The sequence below is a fragment of the Salvelinus namaycush genome, chromosome 5 (genome assembly GCF_016432855.1).
Source record: "Salvelinus namaycush isolate Seneca chromosome 5, SaNama_1.0, whole genome shotgun sequence".
Classification (NCBI taxonomy): Eukaryota; Metazoa; Chordata; class Actinopteri; order Salmoniformes; family Salmonidae; genus Salvelinus; species Salvelinus namaycush.
Window position 1 is genome coordinate 4,689,769 of NC_052311.1, and position 23,222 is coordinate 4,712,990.

The 23,222-nt window shown below is 44.9% G+C and overlaps 2 protein-coding genes across 6 annotated transcripts in view; one reads left to right on the top strand and one right to left on the bottom strand.

Moving 5' to 3' along the window:
- Positions 1-23,222, top strand: part of LOC120048907 (probable E3 ubiquitin-protein ligase MID2) — a 1,198,409-nt gene that overhangs the window by 457,176 nt on the left and 718,011 nt on the right. The gene's annotated exons all lie outside the window — the stretch shown is intronic.
- Positions 6,278-23,222, bottom strand: part of LOC120047848 (copper-transporting ATPase 1-like) — a 42,648-nt gene continuing 25,703 nt past the window's right edge. For 2 of the 5 annotated variants that reach the window (XM_038993397.1, XM_038993396.1), the window contains exons 10-24: positions 22,674-22,907; positions 21,949-22,040; positions 21,559-21,686; positions 21,312-21,466; positions 20,940-21,074; positions 20,510-20,545; positions 18,578-18,772; positions 18,173-18,355; positions 17,037-17,108; positions 16,681-16,828; positions 15,382-15,528; positions 15,015-15,157; positions 14,529-14,732; positions 8,823-9,043; positions 6,278-7,249 (exon numbers count right to left, since the gene is read on the bottom strand). In XM_038993397.1, the coding sequence (XP_038849325.1) occupies positions 6,976-7,249; positions 8,823-9,043; positions 14,529-14,732; positions 15,015-15,157; positions 15,382-15,528; positions 16,681-16,828; positions 17,037-17,108; positions 18,173-18,355; positions 18,578-18,772; positions 20,510-20,545; positions 20,940-21,074; positions 21,312-21,466; positions 21,559-21,686; positions 21,949-22,040; positions 22,674-22,907 (2,367 nt within the window). In that variant the 3' untranslated portion in view covers positions 6,278-6,975. Of the gene's footprint in view, positions 7,250-8,822; positions 9,044-14,528; positions 14,733-15,014; positions 15,158-15,381; positions 16,368-16,680; positions 16,829-17,036; positions 17,109-18,172; positions 18,356-18,577; positions 18,773-20,509; positions 20,546-20,939; positions 21,075-21,311; positions 21,467-21,558; positions 21,687-21,948; positions 22,041-22,673; positions 22,908-23,222 lie in introns of those variants that run through there. The other 3 variants (XM_038993398.1, XM_038993400.1, XM_038993399.1) reach the window with 3 other exon arrangements.

Below are 23,222 nucleotides of genomic sequence, written 5' to 3' on the forward strand. Positions count from 1 at the left end.
TATGGTTAGTTACAGGTGTTTTTCAGACAGTCAACTAGTCTGTCTGTATCGTCACTTCAGGCACAGGAGGTTGGTGGCACTTTAATTGGGGAGGGACGGGCTCGTGTTAATGACTGGAGCGGAATCAGTGGAATGGTATCAAATGCATCAGACACATGGTTTCCATGGTTTCCAGGTGTTTGATTCCGCTCCATTTGCTCTGTTCCGGACGTTATTATGAGCTGTTCTCCCCTCAGCCGCCTCCACTGCTTTCAGCGTGGCATCCGCTGCATCTGTGTTTCAAAACAATGACAAATCTTATGTTCAAAAAAATACCTTTAAAAAAATAATAAAAAAATTACTTCTAGGGGGGGGAAATCTCCCCCTAAAGCAGAATCCGCCATGCCTTGAAATGAAAGTAGCGATCCATTTCAAGGTGTGGCACAACGTTATGAAACGTTGAGTGTTGTTTCTTGATAAAGAGAAAAGCCTTGCGGTCCCGAATGCTGACCCAGTCATGAGACAACCCACAGACCTTGCTGAACCATGTGTAACGGATGTGAAATGGCTAGCTAGTTAGCGGGTACGCGCTACTAGCGTTTCAATCAGTTACGTCACTTGCTCTGAAACCTAGAAGTAGTGTTGCACCTTGCTCTGCAAGGGCCGTGGCTTTTGTGGAGCGATGGGTAACGACACTTCGTGGGTGACTGTTGTCGATGTGTGCAGAGGGTCCCTGGTGAGGGGACGGTTTAAAGTTATACTGTTACACATGTGCCAAAGAGATGATGGTATGTTTGTTTTATTGTGCTACTCTGCTGCTGTCTCAGGCTAGCTAGACCATCTCTCAGGCTAGACAAAAGCGCAGCATGTCTTGTGCACGTTTGTCAATCCCTAATTTAAAATCTATATGACAAAGAATTCGTAGAATAGTGAATGATTGACCTGCTGAAAGATTCACTCAAATGCACTGTTATGGTGTTAAACTCGGGACCACAATAACATCAACAAAACCTCCAGGTAGTCTACTGGTCCAGTACTGTCAGACAAAAGGAACTCTGGATAATAGCATTATCAGTAACCTTAAACACAGATTGCTATTTTTTTTATCCAGTTTATTCCAGAGTTTATGTCTAAGAAGTAAATGGAAGTAATACTTTAAAAAAAAAAGTGTTTAAAATAATTATTGTGAACATTCCGTTTGGTTGATAATAGTATCCTCCGTTTTCATCGCATTATGTGATTTTTGTAAGGTGTTTTAAATGTTTTAACTATGAAAAATATATCTACCAGTATTGACTTATATGGTTTCTATTTAAGTATTTTCAGAGAGAATCCTGAAAATTACAGATGTTAGGAAGAGGCTTTGAGCGATGGATGTTTCAGTGTACTTCAGTAGTTAAATGTAGCATCGGCAGATCTAATTCAAACTGAGCCAGGGATTCAATCCAAGGCGTGTTACAGAGCAGTGGATTGGACAGACACTGCACCTTTAAAAGGCCATTTCTCTGACGTTCAAACGGTAAACGCTGACGGTAAACGCTGTAAATGACGTTAAAGTGGTCTGCTCTATAACGTGCCTAGGCTTGAATCACAGTCTCAGCATCTATTCATTGTTTGATGTTTTTCATATGTAAAACTGTGAATGCTATATTTGGAATATTGTAATTGATGGTTGATCAGAGATACTACATATTTCTAATTATCAGTATTTCAAACTTAAAGTCCTATAAATGATTTATATGATGAAGCACATTCATGAATCAAATATATTAATGTAACTTTGAAAAGCAACAATTAGTGAGAGATAAGCACAATGGATTCTAAAAACGGAATATTTGTCAACCAGCGGACAATGTATTCGTGTCTCTTTAACTTGATGTACCAAACCCCAAGAAATTCCACACAAACCTGCCCGAACAAACCTTAATTACTACAAATAAGTCTTTACAAAATAAAAGTCTTACGTAAATATCAATCAATGTTTTACAGGCCTACAGTCTATCTGCCAAGTCAATCTGCTGCAATGTCAATCTAGCCAAAGTGATACAAATACACTCGAGGAATACGTCATGACAGTTTACAGTAATCTAATTTGAAATGGGTATTTTTAGTAAAGGGTATTCTGGAATATTGATATTTAATAGTTTTTTTTTTGTAGTAAATTTGGGATGTTGTAATGTCTAGACTAACTGGATGAAATAAAAAATAATGAAGTCTCAAAAGGGTTGTACTGTTTTTGTTTTTACTACTAAATGAGGTCACATAAAATCTTCAAATGTGTGTATCTCAGGTGCAATAAAATCCCTCAAAACAAACCTAATTTCTTCGTGGCATGGACTCTACAAGGTGTCGAAAGCAGGGGTGCTGGCCCATGTTGACTCTAATGCTTCCCACAGTTGTGTGGAGTTGGCTGGATGTCCTTTGGGTGGTGGACCATTCTTGATACACACGGGAAACTGTTGAATGTGGAAAAACCCAGCAGCGTTGCAGTTCTTGGCACAAACCGGTGCACCTGACACTTACTACCCCGTTTAAAGGCACTTCAATATTTTGTCTTCACCTTATGAATGGCACACATACCCAATCCATGTCTCAAAGCTGACAAATTCCTTACCCTGTCTCCTCCCCTTCATCTACACTGATTTGAAGTGGATTTAACAACTGACATCAATAAGGGATCATACCTTTCACTTGGATTCACCTGGTCAATCATAATGTTTTGTACGCTCAGTGTACATATCAAGTGGGTAAAACCGGATGTAAACATTATTAAAGTGACCAGTGTTCAGTGTCTATGTACATAGGGCAGCCGTCTCTAAAGTTCAGGGTACTGGGCGTAGGGCGGCTAGTAGTGACTGTTTAACAGTATGATTCACTGGACATAGATGCTGTTTATCAGCCAATCCCAGCTTTAGTGCACCTGTCCTGTCTCCACCTTCTAGATGGCGGCGATGTGAACAGGCTGTGGTGGCTGAGGTCCTTGATGATCTTGGCCTTCCTGTGACATCGGATGCTGTCAGCGTCCTGGAGCGCAGGACTGGAGCCTTAACCATGTGACCTGACCAGGGGTTATTCAGTCTCCATGTAACAAAATATGAAAAAGTACATAAATATAACATTTTCATCATCTCTCATTCAAACCCAGACAGGCAAAACCACTGGTTGCTTACTGCCATCTACTGGTCAAGGTTAGACACAGCAGATATTTTTTCCACCATAGTGCACTTTACTGCAGTAAGAATGTTTTATCCATTTAAAAAGCAAATCAAGTGGATTTGATGGGTCAGAATGATGCTGTGTGTTTAAATTAACATAAACAGAAGAACAAGGTCAAAGCAGTTTATTCCAAGATAATTATACAGACAACCTATATTGAAACACTAATGCCTTCCACACACAACCCCCCCCTCCTGGATAGCTTCCACACACAACCCCCCCCTCCTGGATAGCTTCCACACACAACCCCCCCCTCCTGGATAGCTTCCACACACAACCCCCCCCTCCTGGATAGCTTCCACACACAACCCCCCCCTCCTGGATAGCTTCCACACAACCCCCCCCTCCTGGATAGCTTCCACACACAACCCCCCCCCCCCTCCTGGATAGCTTCCACACAACCCCCTCCTGGATAGCTTCCACACACAACCCCCTCCTGGATAGCTTCCACACACAACCCCCCCCCTCCTGGATAGCTTCCACACACAACCCCCCCTCCTGTATAGCTTCCACACACAACCCCCCCTCCTGTATAGCTTCCACACACAACCCCCCCTCCTGTATAGCTTCCACACACAACCCCCCCCTCCTGGATAGCTTCCACACACAACCCCCCCCCCTCCTGGATAGCTTCCACACACAACCCCCCCCCTCCTGGATAGCTTCCACACACAACCCCCCCCCTCCTGGATAGCTTCCACACACACAACCCCCCCCCTCCTGTATAGCTTCCACACACAACCCCCCCCCCTCCTGGATAGCTTCCACACACAACCCCCCCCCCTCCTGGATAGCTTCCACACACAACCCCCCCCCCCTCCTGGATAGCTTCCACACACAACCCCCCCCCCCCCTCCTGGATAGCTTCCACACACAACCCCCCCCCCCCCCCTCCTGGATAGCTTCCACACACAACCCCCCCCCCCTCCTGGATAGCTTCCACACACAACCCCCCCCCCTCCTGGATAGCTTCCACACACAACCCCCCCCCCTCCTGGATAGCTTCCACACACAACCCCCCCCTCCTGGATAGCTTCCACACACAACCCCCCCCTCCTGGATAGCTTCCACACACACAACCCCCCTCCTGCATAGCTTCCACACACAACCCCCCCCCTCCTGTATAGCTTCCACACACAACCCCCCCCCTCCTGGATAGCTTCCACACACAACCCCCCCCTCCTGGATAGCTTCCACACACAACCCCCCCCCCCCTTCTGGATAGCTTCCACACACAACCCCCCCCCCCCTTCTGGATAGCTTCCACACACAACCCCCCCCCCCGGATAGCTTCCACACACAACCCCCCCCCCCTCCTGGATAGCTTCCACACACAACCCCCCCCCCCTCCTGGATAGCTTCCACACACAACCCCCCCCCCCCCTCCTGGATAGCTTCCACACACAACCCCCCCCCCCCCCTCCTGGATAGCTTCCACACACAACCCCCCCCCCCCTCCTGGATAGCTTCCACACACAACCCCCCCCCCCTCCTGGATAGCTTCCACACACAACCCCCCCCCCTCCTGGATAGCTTCCACACACAACCCCCCCCTCCTGGATAGCTTCCACACACAACCCCCCCCCTCCTGGATAGCTTCCACACACACAACCCCCCTCCTGCATAGCTTCCACACACAACCCCCCCCCTCCTGTATAGCTTCCACACACAACCCCCCCCCTCCTGGATAGCTTCCACACACAACCCCCCCCTCCTGGATAGCTTCCACACACAACCCCCCCCCCCCTTCTGGATAGCTTCCACACACAACCCCCCCCCCCCTTCTGGATAGCTTCCACACACAACCCCCCCCCCCCGGATAGCTTCCACACACAACCCCCCCCCTCCTGGATAGCTAGATACATGTACTGACTGACACTATGGTATGCATATAAGAGCACAATGAAACTGGCATCTAATGTGGAGGAACCAGTATGGGTCTACATTGTGTTGCATAACTACATCATGTTGAAAAGCACAGCAACTCAGATGAATGAAACACAGATGACAAGCCACTACTAGTTCAACTAACAAGCAGGCCTTCTGGCATGATCAGTCATGACCGCAATATGAATGAAGAGGACTTACAATCTCCTATCCTTCTTGTCCTGCTAGCTTCACATTGGGTGTTTCATAGTGTCTCTAGCAATATAGTCTTGAATGACACTTGGAAATCAACTTTAGAACTCTATTTCAGTCATCCTTGTGTGGTGCATCTACCAAAAACCCAGATGTTACTGACCCACGTCTTCCTGGTGCCCCCCCCCCCCCCACACACGTCTTCCTGGTGCCCCCCCGAGACCCAGATGTTACTGACCCACTGGTCTTCCTGGTTTTCAAAATGTCCCATCACACACACAATCACATATTACTTCTACCATGTAACATCGGTTGTTTCATTCACAGTGAAGAATTGACATTCAATAACGGACTCTTGGCTGTTCTACACAGGTCTGTGTTACTAATCCAGTGAATTACATAATTAAAAATGCAATTCCAATTCTTCTTCGAGAAACTCAGTCAATAAATAGTGTGGTAAAGCAGACGAGCCAATCAGCTGCAGACTCCTGCTGAGCACGGCCTTATCTTTGGAATGTGTTGGACTTTGAGTATAGAATTGGCACTTGAGTAACGTTTACTGGTACAAATGGTTACACGAGTATTCTGCAGTAAGAGATCCTTAGAGTTTATACAGTACATTCTTAAATGATTACTCACATACTGTATATATATATATCCTAATTCGAGAAAACAATGTTTATGTTGGAAACATATGGATGACAAACATGTTTCTAACAAACAAACAAACATCCTCAACAACATTCCTTCGTTTTCCAAGGAAAATATATGACAAAGTACAAATAAGTACTGTGATAATTGTTTTTGTCTTTAAATAAGGCTAATATAAATACTCTCCTTACAAAATGGGTGGTTTGAGCCCTGAATTCTGATTGGCTGAAAGCCATGGTATATCAGACCATATACCACGTGTATGACATTTATTTTTACTGTTCTAATTACGTTGGTAACCAGTTTATAATAGCAATAAGGCTCCTCGGGGGTTTGTGATGTGTGGCCAATGTACCACGGCTAAGGGCTGTGTCCCGGCACTCCGTGTTACATTGTGCGTAAGAACAGCCCTTAGCCGTGGTATATTGGCCATATACCACACCTCCTCGGGCCTCATTGCTTAATTATACAATCATAATATACAACAGTATATTTAATACACTTCTGCTGCCTCAGAAGGATTTTTGTTTTTTTGTCACACTAAGTACACTTTAACATGGGGCACCATTTTAGGGTGTCTTTGGATAAATGTCAAAAGATTGTCTCTGCAAACCTTCATATTATAAGCACATAGAAAAAGATTGCAGTGCAGTCTTCCTAATGACACCTGCATCGTCTTTCAGCTGAAGCTCTTAACACCCTGGACAAAGAGTCCGAGCTCCTATAAGACCCCAGTGTAAGACCCCTTCCCCTGAGGGTACAAGTGGCCATTGACAAAAGACACAGGCAGCGGTAGAGTGAACATGAAGCCCTCCCAGGCACCCATTGGAGTGCACACTGTCAGTCAGACGGTGTGGGGCAACAGAAAGGCTTTTTCAAGTCAAAAGATGTCACCCTGGGGGCACCTGTGTAGATGGATGGGGCAATTAACTTATGTAACCCACTTAGCCTTCGCTACCTTAAGTTAGCTTAGCGTAGCCTAGTCAAGCATAAAATGGCTAAACCAAGCTTAAATTAGCATAGACTAGAGTAGCTTAGCATAACCTAGCCTCAGACAAACTCCTCCTCGCAGAGGGCCTCCCCCACCAGCAATGAGTGTTTGTCGGGTTCGCTGAGGGCCATGCTGTTCAGGGAGTGCTTTGATTGGAGGGAGTTGATGGAGGCGCGGCTGAAGTTAACAACGCGGTCCAATAGGCTCAGCTTGGGGGAGGAACGGCGCAGCTCGCCCATGCCGATGTGTACGCTGACGTCTGATAGGCTTGCAGCGTCTCTCTTCTGACTGCCCAGACGAGACTCCAGCAGCTCAGCGCTGGGCTTAGTGTAGCTACAAACACAGAGAGAGGAGAGTTAGTGTAGCTACAAACACAGAGAGAGGAGAGTTAGTGTAGCTACAAACACAGAGAGAGGAGAGTTAGTGTAGCTACAAACACAGAGAGAGAGAGAGAGAGGAGAGTTAGTGTAGCTACAAACACAGAGAGAGAGAGAGAGAGGAGAGTTAGTGTAGCTACAAACACAGAGAGAGAGAGAGGAGAGTTAGTGTAGCTACAAACACAGAGAGAGAGAGAGGAGAGTTAGTGTAGCTACAAACACAGAGAGAGAGAGAGGAGAGTTAGTGTAGCTACAAACACAGAGAGAGAGAGAGGAGAGTTAGTGTAGCTACAAACACAGAGAGAGAGAGAGGAGAGTTAGTGTAGCTACAAACACAGAGAGAGAGAGAGGAGAGTTAGTGTAGCTACAAACACAGAGAGAGAGAGAGGAGAGTTAGTGTAGCTACAAACACAGAGAGAGAGAGAGGAGAGTTAGTGTAGCTACAAACACAGAGAGAGAGAGAGGAGAGTTAGTGTAGCTACAAACACAGAGAGAGAGAGAGGAGAGTTAGTGTAGCTACAAACACAGAGAGAGAGAGAGGAGAGTTAGTGTAGCTACAAACACAGAGAGAGAGAGAGGAGAGTTAGTGTAGCTACAAACACACAGAGAGAGAGAGGAGAGTTAGTGTAGCTACAAACACACAGAGAGAGTTAGTGTAGCTACAAACACACAGAGAGAGAGTTAGTGTAGCTACAAACACACAGAGAGAGAGTTAGTGTAGCTACAAACACACAGAGAGAGAGTTAGTGTAGCTACAAACACACAGAGAGAGAGGAGAGTTAGTGTAGCTACAAACACAGAGAGAGAGGAGAGTTAGTGTAGCTACAAACAGAGAGAGAGGAGAGTTAGTGTAGCTACAAACAGAGAGAGAGGAGAGTTAGTGTAGCTACAAACAGAGAGAGAGAAGAGTTAGTGTAGCTACAAACACAGAGAGAGAGAGAAGAGTTAGTGTAGCTACAAACACAGAGAGAGAGAGAAGAGTTAGTGTAGCTACAAACACAGAGAGAGAGAGAAGAGTTAGTGTAGCTACAAACACAGAGAGAGAGAGAAGAGTTAGTGTAGCTACAAACACAGAGAGAGAGAGAGGAGAGTTAGTGTAGCTACAAACACAGAGAGAGGAGAGTTAGTGTAGCTACAAACACAGAGAGAGAGGAGAGTTAGTGTAGCTACAAACACAGAGAGAGAGAGGAGAGTTAGTGTAGCTACAAACACAGAGAGAGAGGAGAGTTAGTGTAGCTACAAACAGAGAGAGAGGAGAGTTAGTGTAGCTACAAACAGAGAGAGAGAGGAGAGTTAGTGTAGCTACAAACAGAGAGAGAGAGGAGAGTTAGTGTAGCTACAAACAGAGAGAGAGAGGAGAGTTAGTGTAGCTACAAACAGAGAGAGAGAGGAGAGTTAGATACAGAAACAATAAGACACTACAAGTTGTAGTTCAGTGCTGGATTTAGAGTAACTAAGGTGCCGAGGAGAGCTAACACACAGAAATACCACAGCTTGATGGGAAACTGGCACCTGGTCTGGTAACTCACCATCTGAGTAGTAGAGAGGACAGCACCACCGAGACAGAGGACAGGGCCATGGCAGCAGAACCCATCCATGGCTGGAGAACCAGACCAACAGGCATGAACACACCAGCAGCGATAGGGATCCCCACCAGGTTATAGACCAGAGCAAACACAAAGTTGATCCTGATTCTCTTGACGGTCTTCTTGGACAGGTCAATACTCCCCACCACATCCAGCAGGTCATTCTGTAGACACGGGGGGAGAGAGAAAGAGACACGGGGGGAGAGAGAAAGAGACACGGGGGGAGAGAGAAAGAGACACGGGGGGAGAGAGAAAGAGACACGGGGGGAGAGAGAAAGAGACACGGGGGGGAGAGAGAAAGAGACACGGGGGGGGAGAGAGGAAAACTTAGTATTCAAGACAGACTGAGCTTTACCATTACAATAAAAGTGCGCAATTCTTCAAAAATGAATTTGAGGCAGACAGATTAACATGTAGAGATGATCAGGGGCCTCCCGGGTGGCGCAGTGGTCTAGGGCACTGCATCGCAGTGCTAGCTGCGCCACCAGAGTCTCTGGGTTCGCGCCCAGGCTCTGTCGCAGCCGGCCGCGACCGGGAGGTCCGTGGGGCGACGCACAATTGGCATAGCGTCGTCCAGGTTAGGGAGGGTTTGGCCGGTAGGGATATCCTTGTCTCATCGCGCTCCAGCGACTCCTGTGGCGGGCCGGGCGCAGTGCGCGCTAACCAAGGGGGCCAGGTACACAGTGTTTCCTCCGACACATTAGTGCGGCTGGCTTCCGGGTTGGAGGTGCGCTGGCTTCCGGGTTGGAGGTGCGCTGTGTTAAGAAGCAGTGCGGCTTGGTTGGGTTGTGCTTCGTCTCTCCCGAGCCCGTACGGGAGTTGTAGCGATGAGACAAGATAGTAATTACTAGCGATTGGATACCACGAAAATTGGGGAGAAAATGGGATAAAAAAAATAAAAAAACATGTAGAGACGATCAGACCGATTAACGTGTAGAGACGATCAGACAGCCAGACAGATTAACGTGTAGAGACGATCAGACAGATTAACGTGTGGAGACGAACAGACCGATTAACGTGTAGAGACGATCAGACAGCCAGACAGATTAACGTGTAGAGACGATCAGACAGCCAGACAGATTAACGTGTAGAGACGATCAGACAGCCAGACAGATTAACGTGTAGAGACGAACATGTAGACCTGCATTGCTTGCTGTTTGGTGTTTTAGACTGGGTTTCTGTACAGCACTTTGAGATACCAGCTGATGTAAGAAGGACTTTATAAATACATTTTATTTGAAATAAATTTGATTTGGAGGTCGACCGATTAATTAGGGCCGATTTTAAGTTTTCATAACAATCGGTAATCAGCATTTTTGGACGCCGATAATGGCCGATTACATTGCACTCCACAAGGAAACTGCGTGTTATGCGAGTGCAGCAAGGAGCCACGGTAAGGTGCTAGCTAGCATTAAACGTATCTTATAAAAAACAATCAATCTTAACATAATCACTAGTTAACTACACATGGTTGATGATATTACTAGTTTAACTAGCTTGTCCTGCGTTGCATATAATCAATGCGGTGCCTGTTAATTTATCATCGAATCACAGCCTACTTTGCCAAATGGGTGATGATTTAACTTCTTGAGGGCAGGGGACAGCATTTTCACTTTCGGGAAAAATATCATGCCAAAATTCAACTGCTTGCTACTCATCCCCAGAATATAAGATATGCATATTATTAGTAGATTTGGATAGAAAACACTCTGAAGTTTCTAAAACTGTTTGAATCATGTCTGTGAGAATAACATAACTTATGTAGCAGGCAAAACCCTGAGGACAAACCATTCAGAATTTGTATTTTTTTTATGTCACTGTCTTTTCAATGAGGTTTTTTAGAGACACCAGATTTCTAATGGACTTGCTTGCAGTTCCTACCGCTTCCACTGGATGTCACCAGTCCTTGGAAATCGGTTGAGGTTATTCCTTTGTGTAGTGAAGAAGTAGGGCTATCGTAAATGAGGGTCACATGAACTAAATATTTTTAGAGAGTCACGTTACGAAAAAAGTTGCGTCAGATTGTTTTCGTTTTGTATTGAACACAGATCATCCCGTCTTCAAATTGATCGATTATTAACGTTTAAAAATACCTAACGTTGTATTACCAAAGTAGTTTGAAATGTTTTGGTAAAGTTTACATGTAACTTTTGATATATTTTGTAGTGACTTGGCGAAAGTTGGAAGCTGTGTTTTTCTGGATGAAACGGTCCAAATAAATTGACATTTTGGATATATATCGACCGAATTAAATCGAACAAAAAGGACCATTTGTGATGTTTATGGGACATATTGGAGTGCCAACAAAAGAATTTCGTCAAAGGTAAGGCATGATTTATATTTTATTTCTGCGTTTTGTGTCGTGCCTGCAGTGATGAAATATCCTTCTCTCTTTGTTTACTTTTGTGCTATCATCAGATAATAGCATCTTATGCTTTCGCCGAAAAACTTTTTTGAAATCTGACATGTTGGCTGGATTCACAACGAGTGTAGCTTTAATTTGGTATCTTACATGTGTGATTTAATGAAAGTTAGATTTTTATATCATGTTATTTGAATATGGCGCGCTGTATTTTCCCTGGCTATTGGCCGGTGGGACGTTTGCGTCCCACCTGCCCCAGAGAAGTTAACAAAAGCGCATTCGCGAAAAAAGCACTTGTCGTTGCATATAATAAAGTACCTAACCATAAACATCAATGCCTTTCTTAAAATGAATACGCAAGTATAAAGGGCCTCCCGGGTGGCGCAGTGGTCTAGGGCACTGCATCGCAGTGCTAGCTGCGCCACCAGAGTCTCTGGGTTCGCGCCCAGGCTGGGCTGGGTTCGCGCCCAGGCTCTGTCGCAGCCGGCCGCAACCGGGAGGTCCGTGGGGCGACGCACAATTGGCATAGCGTCGTCCGGGTTAGGGAGGGTTTGGCCGGTAGGGATATCCTTGTCTCAGTATGTAAAATGTAATAAAAATGTATGCACTCTACTGTAAGTCGCTCTGGATAAGAGCGTCTGCTAAATGACTAAAATGTAAAAAATGTAAATGTATATATTTTTAAACCTGCATTTTAACTAAAAAGAAATTCATGTTAGCAGGCAATATTAACTAGGGAAATTGTGTCAATTCTCTTGCGTTCTATGCAAGCAGAGTCGGGGTATATGCAGCAGTTTGGGCCGCCTGGCTCGTTGCGAACTGTGTGAAGACCATTTCTTCCTAACAAAGACCGAAATTAATTTGCCAGAATTTTACATAACATTGAAGGTTGTGCAATATTTAGACTTATGGATGCCACCCGTTAGATAAAATACGAAACGGTTCCGTATTTCACTGAAAGAATAAACATTTTGTTTTCGAAATTATAGTTTCTGGATTTGACCATATTAATGACCTACGGCTTGTATTTCTGTGTTTATTATATTATAATTAAGTCTATGATTTGATAGAGCAGTCTGACTGAGCGGTGGTAGGCAGCAGCAGGCTCGTAAGCATTCATTCAAACAGCACTTTACTGCGTTTGCCAGCAGCTCTTAGCAATGCTTGAGGCACAGAGCTGTTTATGACTTCAAGCCTATCAACTCCCGAGATTAGGCTGGCAATACTAAAGTGCCTATAAGAACATCCAATAAAAGTTATATGAAATACAAATCGTATAGAGAGAAATAGTTCTATAATTCCTATAATAACTACAACCTAAAACTTCTTACCTGGGAATATTGAAGACTCATGTTAAAAGGAACCACCAGCTTTCTCATGTTCTGAGCAAGGAACTTAAATGTTAGCTTTTTTTACATGGCACATATTCACTTTTACTTTCTTCTCCAACGCTGTTTTTACAATATTTAAACCAAATTGAACATGTTACATTATTTATTTGAGACTAAATAGATTTTATTTATGTATTATCTTAAGTTAAAATAAGTGTTCATTCAGTATTGTTGTAATTGTATTGTTGTAATTGTCATTATTACAAATAATATAATAAATCGGCCGATTAATCGGTATCAGCTTTTTTGGTCCTCCAATAATTGGTATCGGTGTTGAAAAATCATAAATCGGTCAACCTCTAGTAGGGACGATCAGACAGCCAGACAGATTAACGTGTAGAGACGATCAGACAGATTAACGTGTAGAGACGATCAGACAGATTAACGTGTAGAGACGATCAGACAGATTAACGTGTAGAGACGATCAGACAGATTAACGTGTAGAGACGATCAGACAGATTAACGTGTAGAGACGATCAGACAGATTAACGTGTAGAGACGATCAGACAGCCAGACAGATTAACATGTAGAGACGATCAGACAGATTAACGTGTAGAGACGATCAGACAGATTAACGTGTAGAGACGATCAGACAGATTAACGTGTAGAGACGATCAGACAGCCAGACAGATTAACATGTAGAGACGATCAGACAGATTAACGTGTAGAGACGATCAGACAGCCAGACAGATTAACATGTAGAGACGATCAGACAGATTAACGTGTAGAGACGATCAGACAGCCAGACAGATTAACATGTAGAGACGATCAGACAGATTAACATGTGGGGACGATCAGACAGATTAACATGTGGGGACGATCAGACAGATTAACGTGTAGAGACGATCAGACAGATTAACATGTAGAGACGATCAGACAGATTAACGTGTAGAGACGATCAGACAGCCAGACAGATTAACGTGTAGAGACGATCAGACAGATTAACGTGTAGAGACGATCAGACAGCCAGACAGATTAACATGTAGAGACGATCAGACAGATTAACATGTAGAGACGATCAGACAGATTAACATGTAGAGACGATCAGACAGATTAACATGTAGAGACGATCAGACAGATTAACGTGTAGAGACGATCAGACAGCCAGACAGATTAACGTGTAGAGACGATCAGACAGATTAACGTGTAGAGACGATCAGACAGATTAACATGTAGAGACGATCAGACAGATTAACATGTAGAGACGATCAGACAGATTAACATGTAGAGACGATCAGACAGATTAACATGTAGAGACGATCAGACAGATTAACGTGTAGAGACGATCAGACAGATTAACGTGTAGAGACGATCAGACAGCCAGACAGATTAACGTGTAGAGACGATCAGACAGATTAACATGTAGAGACGATCAGACAGATTAACGTGTAGAGACGATCAGACAGCCAGACAGATTAACGTGTAGAGACGATCAGACAGCCAGACAGATTAACGTGTAGAGACGATCAGACAGCCAGACAGATTAACGTGTAGAGACGATCAGACAGATTAACGTGTAGAGACGATCAGACAGATTAACGTGTAGAGACGATCAGACAGATTAACGTGTAGAGACGATCAGACAGATTAACGTGTAGAGACGATCAGACAGCCAGACAGATTAACATGTAGAGACGATCAGACAGATTAACATGTAGGGACGATCAGACAGCCAGACAGATTAACGTGTAGAGACGATCAGACAGCCAGACAGATTAACGTGTAGAGACAATCAGACAGCCAGACAGATTAACGTGTAGAGACAATCAGACAGCCAGACAGATTAACGTGTAGAGACGATCAGACAGATTAACGTGTAGAGACGATCAGACAGATTAACGTGTAGAGACGATCAGCCAGCCAGACAGATATACATCCATCCACTCAGCTCCTCACCCTGATCAGCACCACGTCAGCTGCCTCTATGGCCACGTCAGTGCCAGTTCCAATGGCGATGCCAACGTCTGCCATGGCCAGAGCGGGCGAGTCGTTGACCCCGTCACCCACCATGGCCACCCTCTTCCCTGCCTGCTGCAGCTGCTCTACCTTGGCCACCTTGTGGGACGGCAGCACCTCCGCAAACACCTTCCTGATGCCCACCTGGAGGAGACAGAGAGACAGCTAAATGACAGTTCACAAGACACAATCAAACCACATTTACACCTTCCTGATGCCCACCTGGAGGAGACAGAGAGACAGCTAAATGACAGTTCACAAGACACAATAAAAGCACATTTCCATTTGGGTTGTTAATCAGATGCTGTTATCCAGAGTGACATGTTCTGGTTCAGTGGATACATTCATAAACATTATATTTGCATGTAGTAGTCGATGTAGTCTCCCGTGACCTCTGAACCCCACCCAGCCAGTCCAGTCCCCTACCTGAGCAGCGATGGCCCGTGCTGTCTTGCTGTTGTCTCCAGTCATCAGAATCACCTCCAGCCCCATGGCCTGCAGGGTGTGAACCGCCAACTCTGCCTCAGGCTTCACTGTGTCTGCTATGGCTATCATGGCACATAGAAGACCTACAGAGAGAGACCCACGGGGGGAGAGAGAGACAGGGGGAGAGAGAGAGAGACAGGGGGAGAGAGAGAGAGACAGGGGGAGAGAGAGAGAGACAGAGAGACAGAGAGAGACAGAGAGAGACAGAGAGAGACAGAGAGAGAGAGAGGGAGGGGAGAGTGATTATATACACTCAGCAACACAATGGATTAAAGATTGGAAACTCCTAAGGCTACTCAGTACTCACTGTCGACTGCCACCAGTACAGCAGTGCGTCCTCTGCGTTCATGTTCATTCATGGTCTCGTCAACATCAGGTCTGATCTGCAGTCCGTTCCTCCTCATCCACTCCCTGTTCCCTATCAACACCACGTAGGATGCTGTCTGCACCAGGGCTATAGAGGAACACACAGAGAGGTTACTGGTTCCCTATCAACACCACGTAGGATGCTGTCTGCACCAGGGCTATAGAGGAACACACAGAGAGGTTACTGGTTCCCTATCAACACCACGTAGGATGCTGTCTGCACCAGGGCTATAGAGGAACACACAGAGAGGTTACTGGTTCCCTATCAACACCACGTAGGATGCTGTCTGCACCAGGGCTATAGAGGAACACACAGAGAGGTTACTGGTTCCCTATCAACACCACGTAGGATGCTGTCTGCACCAGGGCTATAGAGGAACACACAGAGAGGTTACTGATTCCCTATCAACACCACATAGGATGCTGTCTGCACCAGGGCTATAGAGGAACACACAGAGAGGTTACTGGTTCCCTATCAACACCACGTAGGATGCTGTCTGCACCAGGGCTATAGAGGAACACACAGAGAGGTTACTGGTTCCCTATCAACTCCACGTAGGATGCTGTCTGCACCAGGGCTATAGAGGTACACACAGAGAGGTTACTGGTTCCCTATCAACTCCACGTAGGATGCTGTCTGCACCAGGGCTATAGAGGTACACACAGAGAGGTTACTGGTCCCTATCAACACCACGTAGGATGCTGTCTGCACCAGGGCTATAGAGGAACACACAGAGAGGTTACTGGTTCCCTATCAACACCACGTAGGATGCTGTCTGCACCAGGGCTATAGAGGAACACACAGAGAGGTTACTGGTTCCCTATCAACACCACGTAGGATGCTGTCTGCACCAGGGCTATAGAGGTACACACAGAGAGGTTACTGGTTCCCTATCAACTCCACGTAGGATGCTGTCTGCACCAGGGCTATAGAGGTACACACAGAGAGGTTACGGGTTCTCTGTCTGCACCAGGGCTATAGAGGAACACAGAGAGGTTACTGGTTCTCTGTCTGCACCAGGGCTATAGAGGAACACAGAGGAATAATAGGGGTTAGACTAGAATATATCCTAGATTGTAGACAGAATGTATAGCATGCATTTCAATCGATGCAGTGGAAACAGGCCTTATGGTGAATAATAATTGACAATAAGGGCTAATTTAAGATTGTATTTTCCATTCGGCTTTAAAACAATTGAAAATAGCTGTCCTATTTTGCACTACATATCCCAGTACGCACTGAGAGGCTGCGGGTCCATGATGAGGGGGTGTGATCCTGGCCGGGTTCTGGAGTCACTGATCTGGACCAGAACACTGTTTCTTTGGTTGTTGTCTTCACTGTCACTGTCCTCCTGATGTTGTCTCAGCAGGGTCTCTGTGTTACTGACCTAACACACACACACACAGTTTATTACACAGTCGTCACGGTCCTCTCCTGATGGTCTCTGTGTTACTGACCTAACACACACACACACACAATTTATTACACAGCCGTCACGGTCCTCTCCTGATGGTCTCAGTGTTACTGACCTAACACACACACACACACACACACAGCTGTCACGGTCCTCTCCTGATGGTCTCAGTGTTACTGACCTGGCATCGTATTCCACAGCCTGGCACAGCCTGGAAGTCAGTACACGCACCAAGGGACTCCGTACCCAGCTCCTAATACAGAGATAGATTAGAACACTTCATCTGGATCCACAATGACAGATATTGACAATGACAAATATTTGAAGTCATCCAGACACTTGGAATGATCCACTCACGACCAGTCTCCTACCTGTCAGCTGTAGGACTGAGGTTCAGGTGGACTCACCCGTTTACAGTACTTGGTAACGGCATCAGACTCACCCGTTTACAGTACTTGGTGACGGCATCAGACTCACCCGTTTACAGTACTTGGTGACGGCATCAGACTCACCCGTTTACAGTACTTGGTGACGGCATCAGACTCACCCGTTTACAGTACTTGGTGATGGAATCAGACTCACCCGTTTACAGTACTTGGTGATGGAATCAGACTCACCCGTTTACAGTACTTGGTGATGGAATCAGACTCACCCGTTTACAGTACTTGGTGATGGAATCAGACTCACCTGTTTACAGTACTTGGTAACAGAATCAGACTCACCTGTTTACAGTACTTGGTAACAGAATCAGACTCACCCGTTTACAGTACTTGGTAACAGAATCAGACTCACCCGTTACCAGTACTTGGTAACAGAATCAGACTCACCCGTTACCAGTACTTGGTAACAGAATCAGACTCACCCGTTACCAGTACTTGGTAACAGAATCAGACTCACCCGTTTACAGTACTTGGTAACAGAATCAGACTCACCCGTTTACAGTACTTGGTAACAGAATCAGACTCACCCGTTTACAGTACTTGGTAACAGAATCAGACTCACCCGTTTACAGTACTTGGTAACGGCATCAGACTCACCCGTTTACAGTACTTGGTAACAGAATCAGACTCACCCGTTTACAGTACTTGGTAACAGAATCAGACTCACCCGTTTACAGTACTTGGTAACAGAATCAGACTCACCCGTTTACAGTACTTGGTAACAGAATCAGACTCACCTGTTTACAGTACTTGGTGATGGAATCAGACTCACCTGTTTACAGTACTTGGTGATGGAATCAGACTCACCTGTTTACAGTACTTGGTGATGGAATCAGACTCACCTGTTTACAGTACTTGGTAACAGAATCAGACTCACCTGTTTACAGTACTTGGTGATGGCAGCTCCCAGCGGGTGTTCACTGTTGTTCTCTGCGGTCCCTACGATGGCCAGCAGACGGGAGCGAGGCATCCTGTTCCCCTCCACTACAATCTTCACCTGGATGACTTTAGGAGCTCCGTAGGTGATGGTACCCGTCTTATCAAACACCACTGTCTGGATCTGGAAAATATACCGTTTTTCTGTAATGAGTTAGCAATAAGGGAAGCGATAGTATAGCGATCCTCAGACAATTTAATAACATACACCCAGTAACTGCAACAGTCGCAAATAATCAGATTCTGACTACAAACACGAGGCATAACATATCAAATCGAATGATTTTTACTATCAATATGATATTATTAGTGATAGACTATTGTCTGATTGGTAGTGTCTTCTCACCTTGTGTGCCATCTCTAGTGGTTCCCCTCCCTTGATGAGGATACCGTTCTGAGCACCCACCCCCGTGCCCACCATCACAGCTGTCGGGGTTGCCAGGCCCAGAGAGCAGGGGCAGGCGATACACAGCACCGTGATGGAGGCCTGGAAGGCAAACCTGATCACGGCTTCTGCCTTGGAGATGCTCTTATCATAGCCCTGTAGAGGGAGACAGAGACGTTAGACAGGGTAGTCTACAGCTTGGAGATGCTCTTATCATAGCCCTGTAGAGGGAGACAGAGAAACAGGGGAACAGTCTGGATTACATTTCAATAGTCTAATGCTGATTTCCTCTCCCTTGCCTCCTTCCCTTGATCAGCCTCCACTGTTTAACTTCTTTGGGGTAGGGGGCAGTATTTTCACGTCCGGATGAAAAGCATGCTCAGAGTAAACGGCCTGCTACAAAGCCATAAAAGCTAGAATATGCATATTATTAGTAGATTTGGATAGAAAACACTCTGAAGTTTCTAAAACTGTTTGAATGATGTCTGTGAGTATAACAGAACTCATCAGGCAGGCAAAAACCTGAGAAAAAAATCCAACCAGGAAGTGGGAATTCTGAGGTTGGTCGATTTTCAAATCAGCTCCTATTGAAGATACAGTGGGATATTGGTAATGTTGCACTTCCTACGGCTTCCACTAGATGTCAACAGTCGTTAGAACCTTGTCTGATGCCTCTACTGTTTAGTGGGGCCGAAGGAGAGGAATTAGTCAGGTCTGCCATGAGGTGACCATGCTCTGACCATGCGCGTTCACCTGAGAGCGAGCTCTGTTCCATCGCAATTCTGAAGACACAGGAATACTCTGGTTGGAACATTATTGAAGAATTATGTTAAAAACATCCTAAAGATTGATTCAATACTTCGTTTGTCATGTTTTTACGGACTGTAATATAACTTTTTAAACTTTTCGTCCGTACTTTCCGCTGGACCTGCCCGCGCGTCGTGAGTTTGGAAAGTGTACTGAACGCTAGAACAACAAGGAGGAATTTGGACATAAATGACGGACATTATCGAACAAAACAAACATTTATTGTGGAACTGGGATTCCTGGGAGTGCATTCCGATGAAGATCATCAAAGGTAAGTGAATGTTTATAATGTGACTTCTGTTGACTGCATAATATGGCGGCTATATTTGTGTCTTGATTGGGCTCCGAGCGCCGACTCAGATTATTGCATGGTTTTCTTTTTCCGTAAAGCTTTTTTGAAAATCTGACACAGCGGTTGCATTAAGGAGAAGTGCATCTAAAAGTCCATGCATAACAGTTGTATCTTTTAGCAATGTTTATTATGAGTATTCCTGTAAACTGATGTGGCTCTCTGCAAAATCACCGGATGTTTTGTGACTTCTGAACGTAAGGCGCCAATGTAAACTCAGATTTTTGGATATAAATATGAACTTCACCGAACAAAACATACATGTATTGTGTAACATGAAGTCCTATGAGTGTCATCTGATGAAGATCATCAAAGGTTAGTGATTAATTTTATCTATATTTCTGCTTTTTGTGAATCCTCTCTTTGGCTGGAAAAATGGCTGTGTTATTCTGTGACTAGGTGCTGACCTAACATAATCGTTTGGTTTGCTTTCGTCGTAAAGCCTTTTTGAAATCAGACACTGTGGCTGGATTTACAACAAGTGTATCTTTAAAATGGTGTAAAATACATGTATGTTTGAGGAATTTTAATTATGGGATTTCTGTTGTTTTGAATTTAGCGCCCTGCAGTTTCACTGGCTGTTGAAGAGGTGGGACGCTACCGCTACCTACGCTACCGTCCCACGTACCCTAGAGAGGTTAAACAGGAAGTAGACAGGTGACAGCAGATTCCCCACTAGGCCTTTCCCATACTGCTCTCACAAAGAGACAGGATTTAAATGAAAATTATGTAAATACCTGATTTAAGTGGAATGATTTAGCTAAATACACCCCCTGTAAAAGTTTACACACAGATATCAGCATAGTAAAGGTTTTTACACAGATAACAGTATAGTACAGGTTTTTACACAGATATCAGCATAGTAAAGGTTTTTACACAGATATCAGTATAGTACAGGTTTTTACACAGATATCAGTATAGTAAAGGTTTTTACACAGATATCAGTATAGTAAAGGTTTTTACACAGATATCAGTATAGTAAAGGTTTTTACCCAGATATCAGTATAGTAAAGGTTTTTACCCAGATATCAGTATAGTAAAGGTTTTTACCCAGATATCAGTATAGTAAAGGTTTTTACACAGATATCTGTATAGTAAAGGTTTTTACACAGATATCTGTATAGTAAAGGTTTTTACACAGATATCTGTATAGTAATTGTTACTCACAGGGAAGTATTTTTCCACCAGTGGAAAGTCAACAAAGCCAATGAGGATCCAGGCGAACAGAGTGAGGAGAGAGACCCCAACGATGAACGGGACAAAGTAACCACTGATCTTATCTGCAAACTGCTGGATGGGAGCCTGCAGGGGAGAGGTCAGAGGTCATAAAGGTAAACGGTTAAAGCATAGGTCAGAGGCCACAGAGGTGAAGCTCTTCCAGCTCATTACTGAAAAATTCATTCTGAGACAAATCCTCCATGTTCTGTCAAAATCAAATATAGACAAATATATATCAAATATCCCTTATATCCAACTCAAAGTCCAGGAAACAGTAGATAATTTACACAAAAATTGACATATTACCACTACCACCCTCACCTTAGATGTCTGAGCCTCCTCCACTAGTTTAACTATCTGAGACAGGGTTGTGTCCAGGCCCACGTGTGTAGCACTGACGAGCAGAGAGCCGTTCTGGTTGATAGAGCCAGCTATCACTGTGCTGCCTGGCTTCTTAGTCACTGGCATGGCCTCGCCTGGGACACAAAACACATCAGAGATGAGACATTAGCTTTGAGATGTATCTTCTCCAGTCTCCTCAGAGTTGATCTTCCCCACTGTAACCCACCTGTGATGAGGGACTCGTCAGCCATGCTGTGTCCCTCGATGACCCTCCCATCAACGGGGAACTTCCCTCCAGGCACCACCCTGACCACGTCTCCTCTCTGGACCAGCTCTACATCTACCTGCTCCTCACTGACATGGACAGAGAGAAAGGCATGTAGTCAGATGCAGGTTCTATGCCATGTCTCAAAAGAGTTTGCTGTTCAATGTTGGCCTGGGGTCAGTTCTGATTAAACATCGAAATGAAACTTAAACACATGAAATAGTTTCAAATATCTTACAACCTGCCTTATCCAATTCCTAATCTCAGGGCCAGAAACTGTTTTGGTTAAGAGCAGAAACACCCAGGCTATCCAACTCCAAGTCTAGAAACAGGACATGTTTAGTGAAGTACCTGAGTACAGACATGTCCGTGTTGAGCGTGACCACCGTGGCCTCGCTGGCCTGGAGGGACATCAGCTTGGACAGAGCTTCTGATGTCTTACTCTGCAGGGGAGACAGAGCAGGTCAGGAGTATATGGTTGCAATAGCTACAGAGCATTCGGGCCGGATGTGATACAGCCTGGTTTCGAACCAGGGACTGCAGTGATGCCTCTTGCGCTGAGGTGCAGTGCCTCAGACCGCTGCGCCACTCGGGAGCTCATGTCTTCTAGAAGACATGCTTCTACATCTTTATAGCAACGGACAGTAGTAGCTGCAGAGCATGGTGCTATTTTTGTAGCAAGAGTACGTCTCTATTAATGATAAGTTATCCGTTTGTGTTATAGCTAAAGTATGCTTTTACATACAGTGCCTTCAGAAAGTATTCAGACCCCTTGACTTTTCCCACATTTTGTTACATTACAGCATTATTCTTAAATTGGTTAAATTGTACCCCCCCTTATCAATCTACACACAAAACCTCAATGACAAAGCAAAATCCGTAAAAAAAAAAAAAAATCTGGTTCGAAACCAGGCTGTATCACATCCAGCCGTGATTGGGAGTCCCATAGGGCGGCGCACAATTGGCCCAGCGTTGTTAGGGTTTGGCCGGGGTAGGCCGTCATTGTAAATAAGAATTTGTTCTTAATTGACTTGTCTAGTTAAAAGGTTAAACAAAGAGATATATAGGTTCAGTACCTTGGCAATCTGCTCCAGCCAGCGCCCCAGGGAGATGAAGACAAAGAGCATGGGGGGCGTGTCAAAGAAAGTGATGGGGTTGACCTTTGCCCTCTCTATCATGGCGACCATGAGGATGACCACGGAGTAGGTGAAGGCTATGGAGGTGGCCAGCACGATGAGCACGTCCATGTTGGCCGTTTTGTGTTTCAGGGCCTTGTAGGCATGGGTGTAGAAGTAGCGTCCGCCAATAAACTAAAAGACAAGAATGTTAGAAAATTAAAAAAATATTAATTTCAGGTTTGATTAGAAAATGACTTTCACACTTGAGTCACAAATGGTGATTATTATTTAAGTAAGTATTGTGTTACTTAGAAAGATACACGAGATCACCAAAAGTATGTGGACACCTGCTAGTCGAACATTTCATTCCAAAATTATGGGCATTAATATGGAGTTGGTCCCCCCCTCTGCTGCTATAACAGCCTCCACTCTTCTGGGAATGCTTTCCACTAGAACATTAGAACTTTCCACTTGGAACATTGCTGCGGGGACTTGCTTCCATTCAGC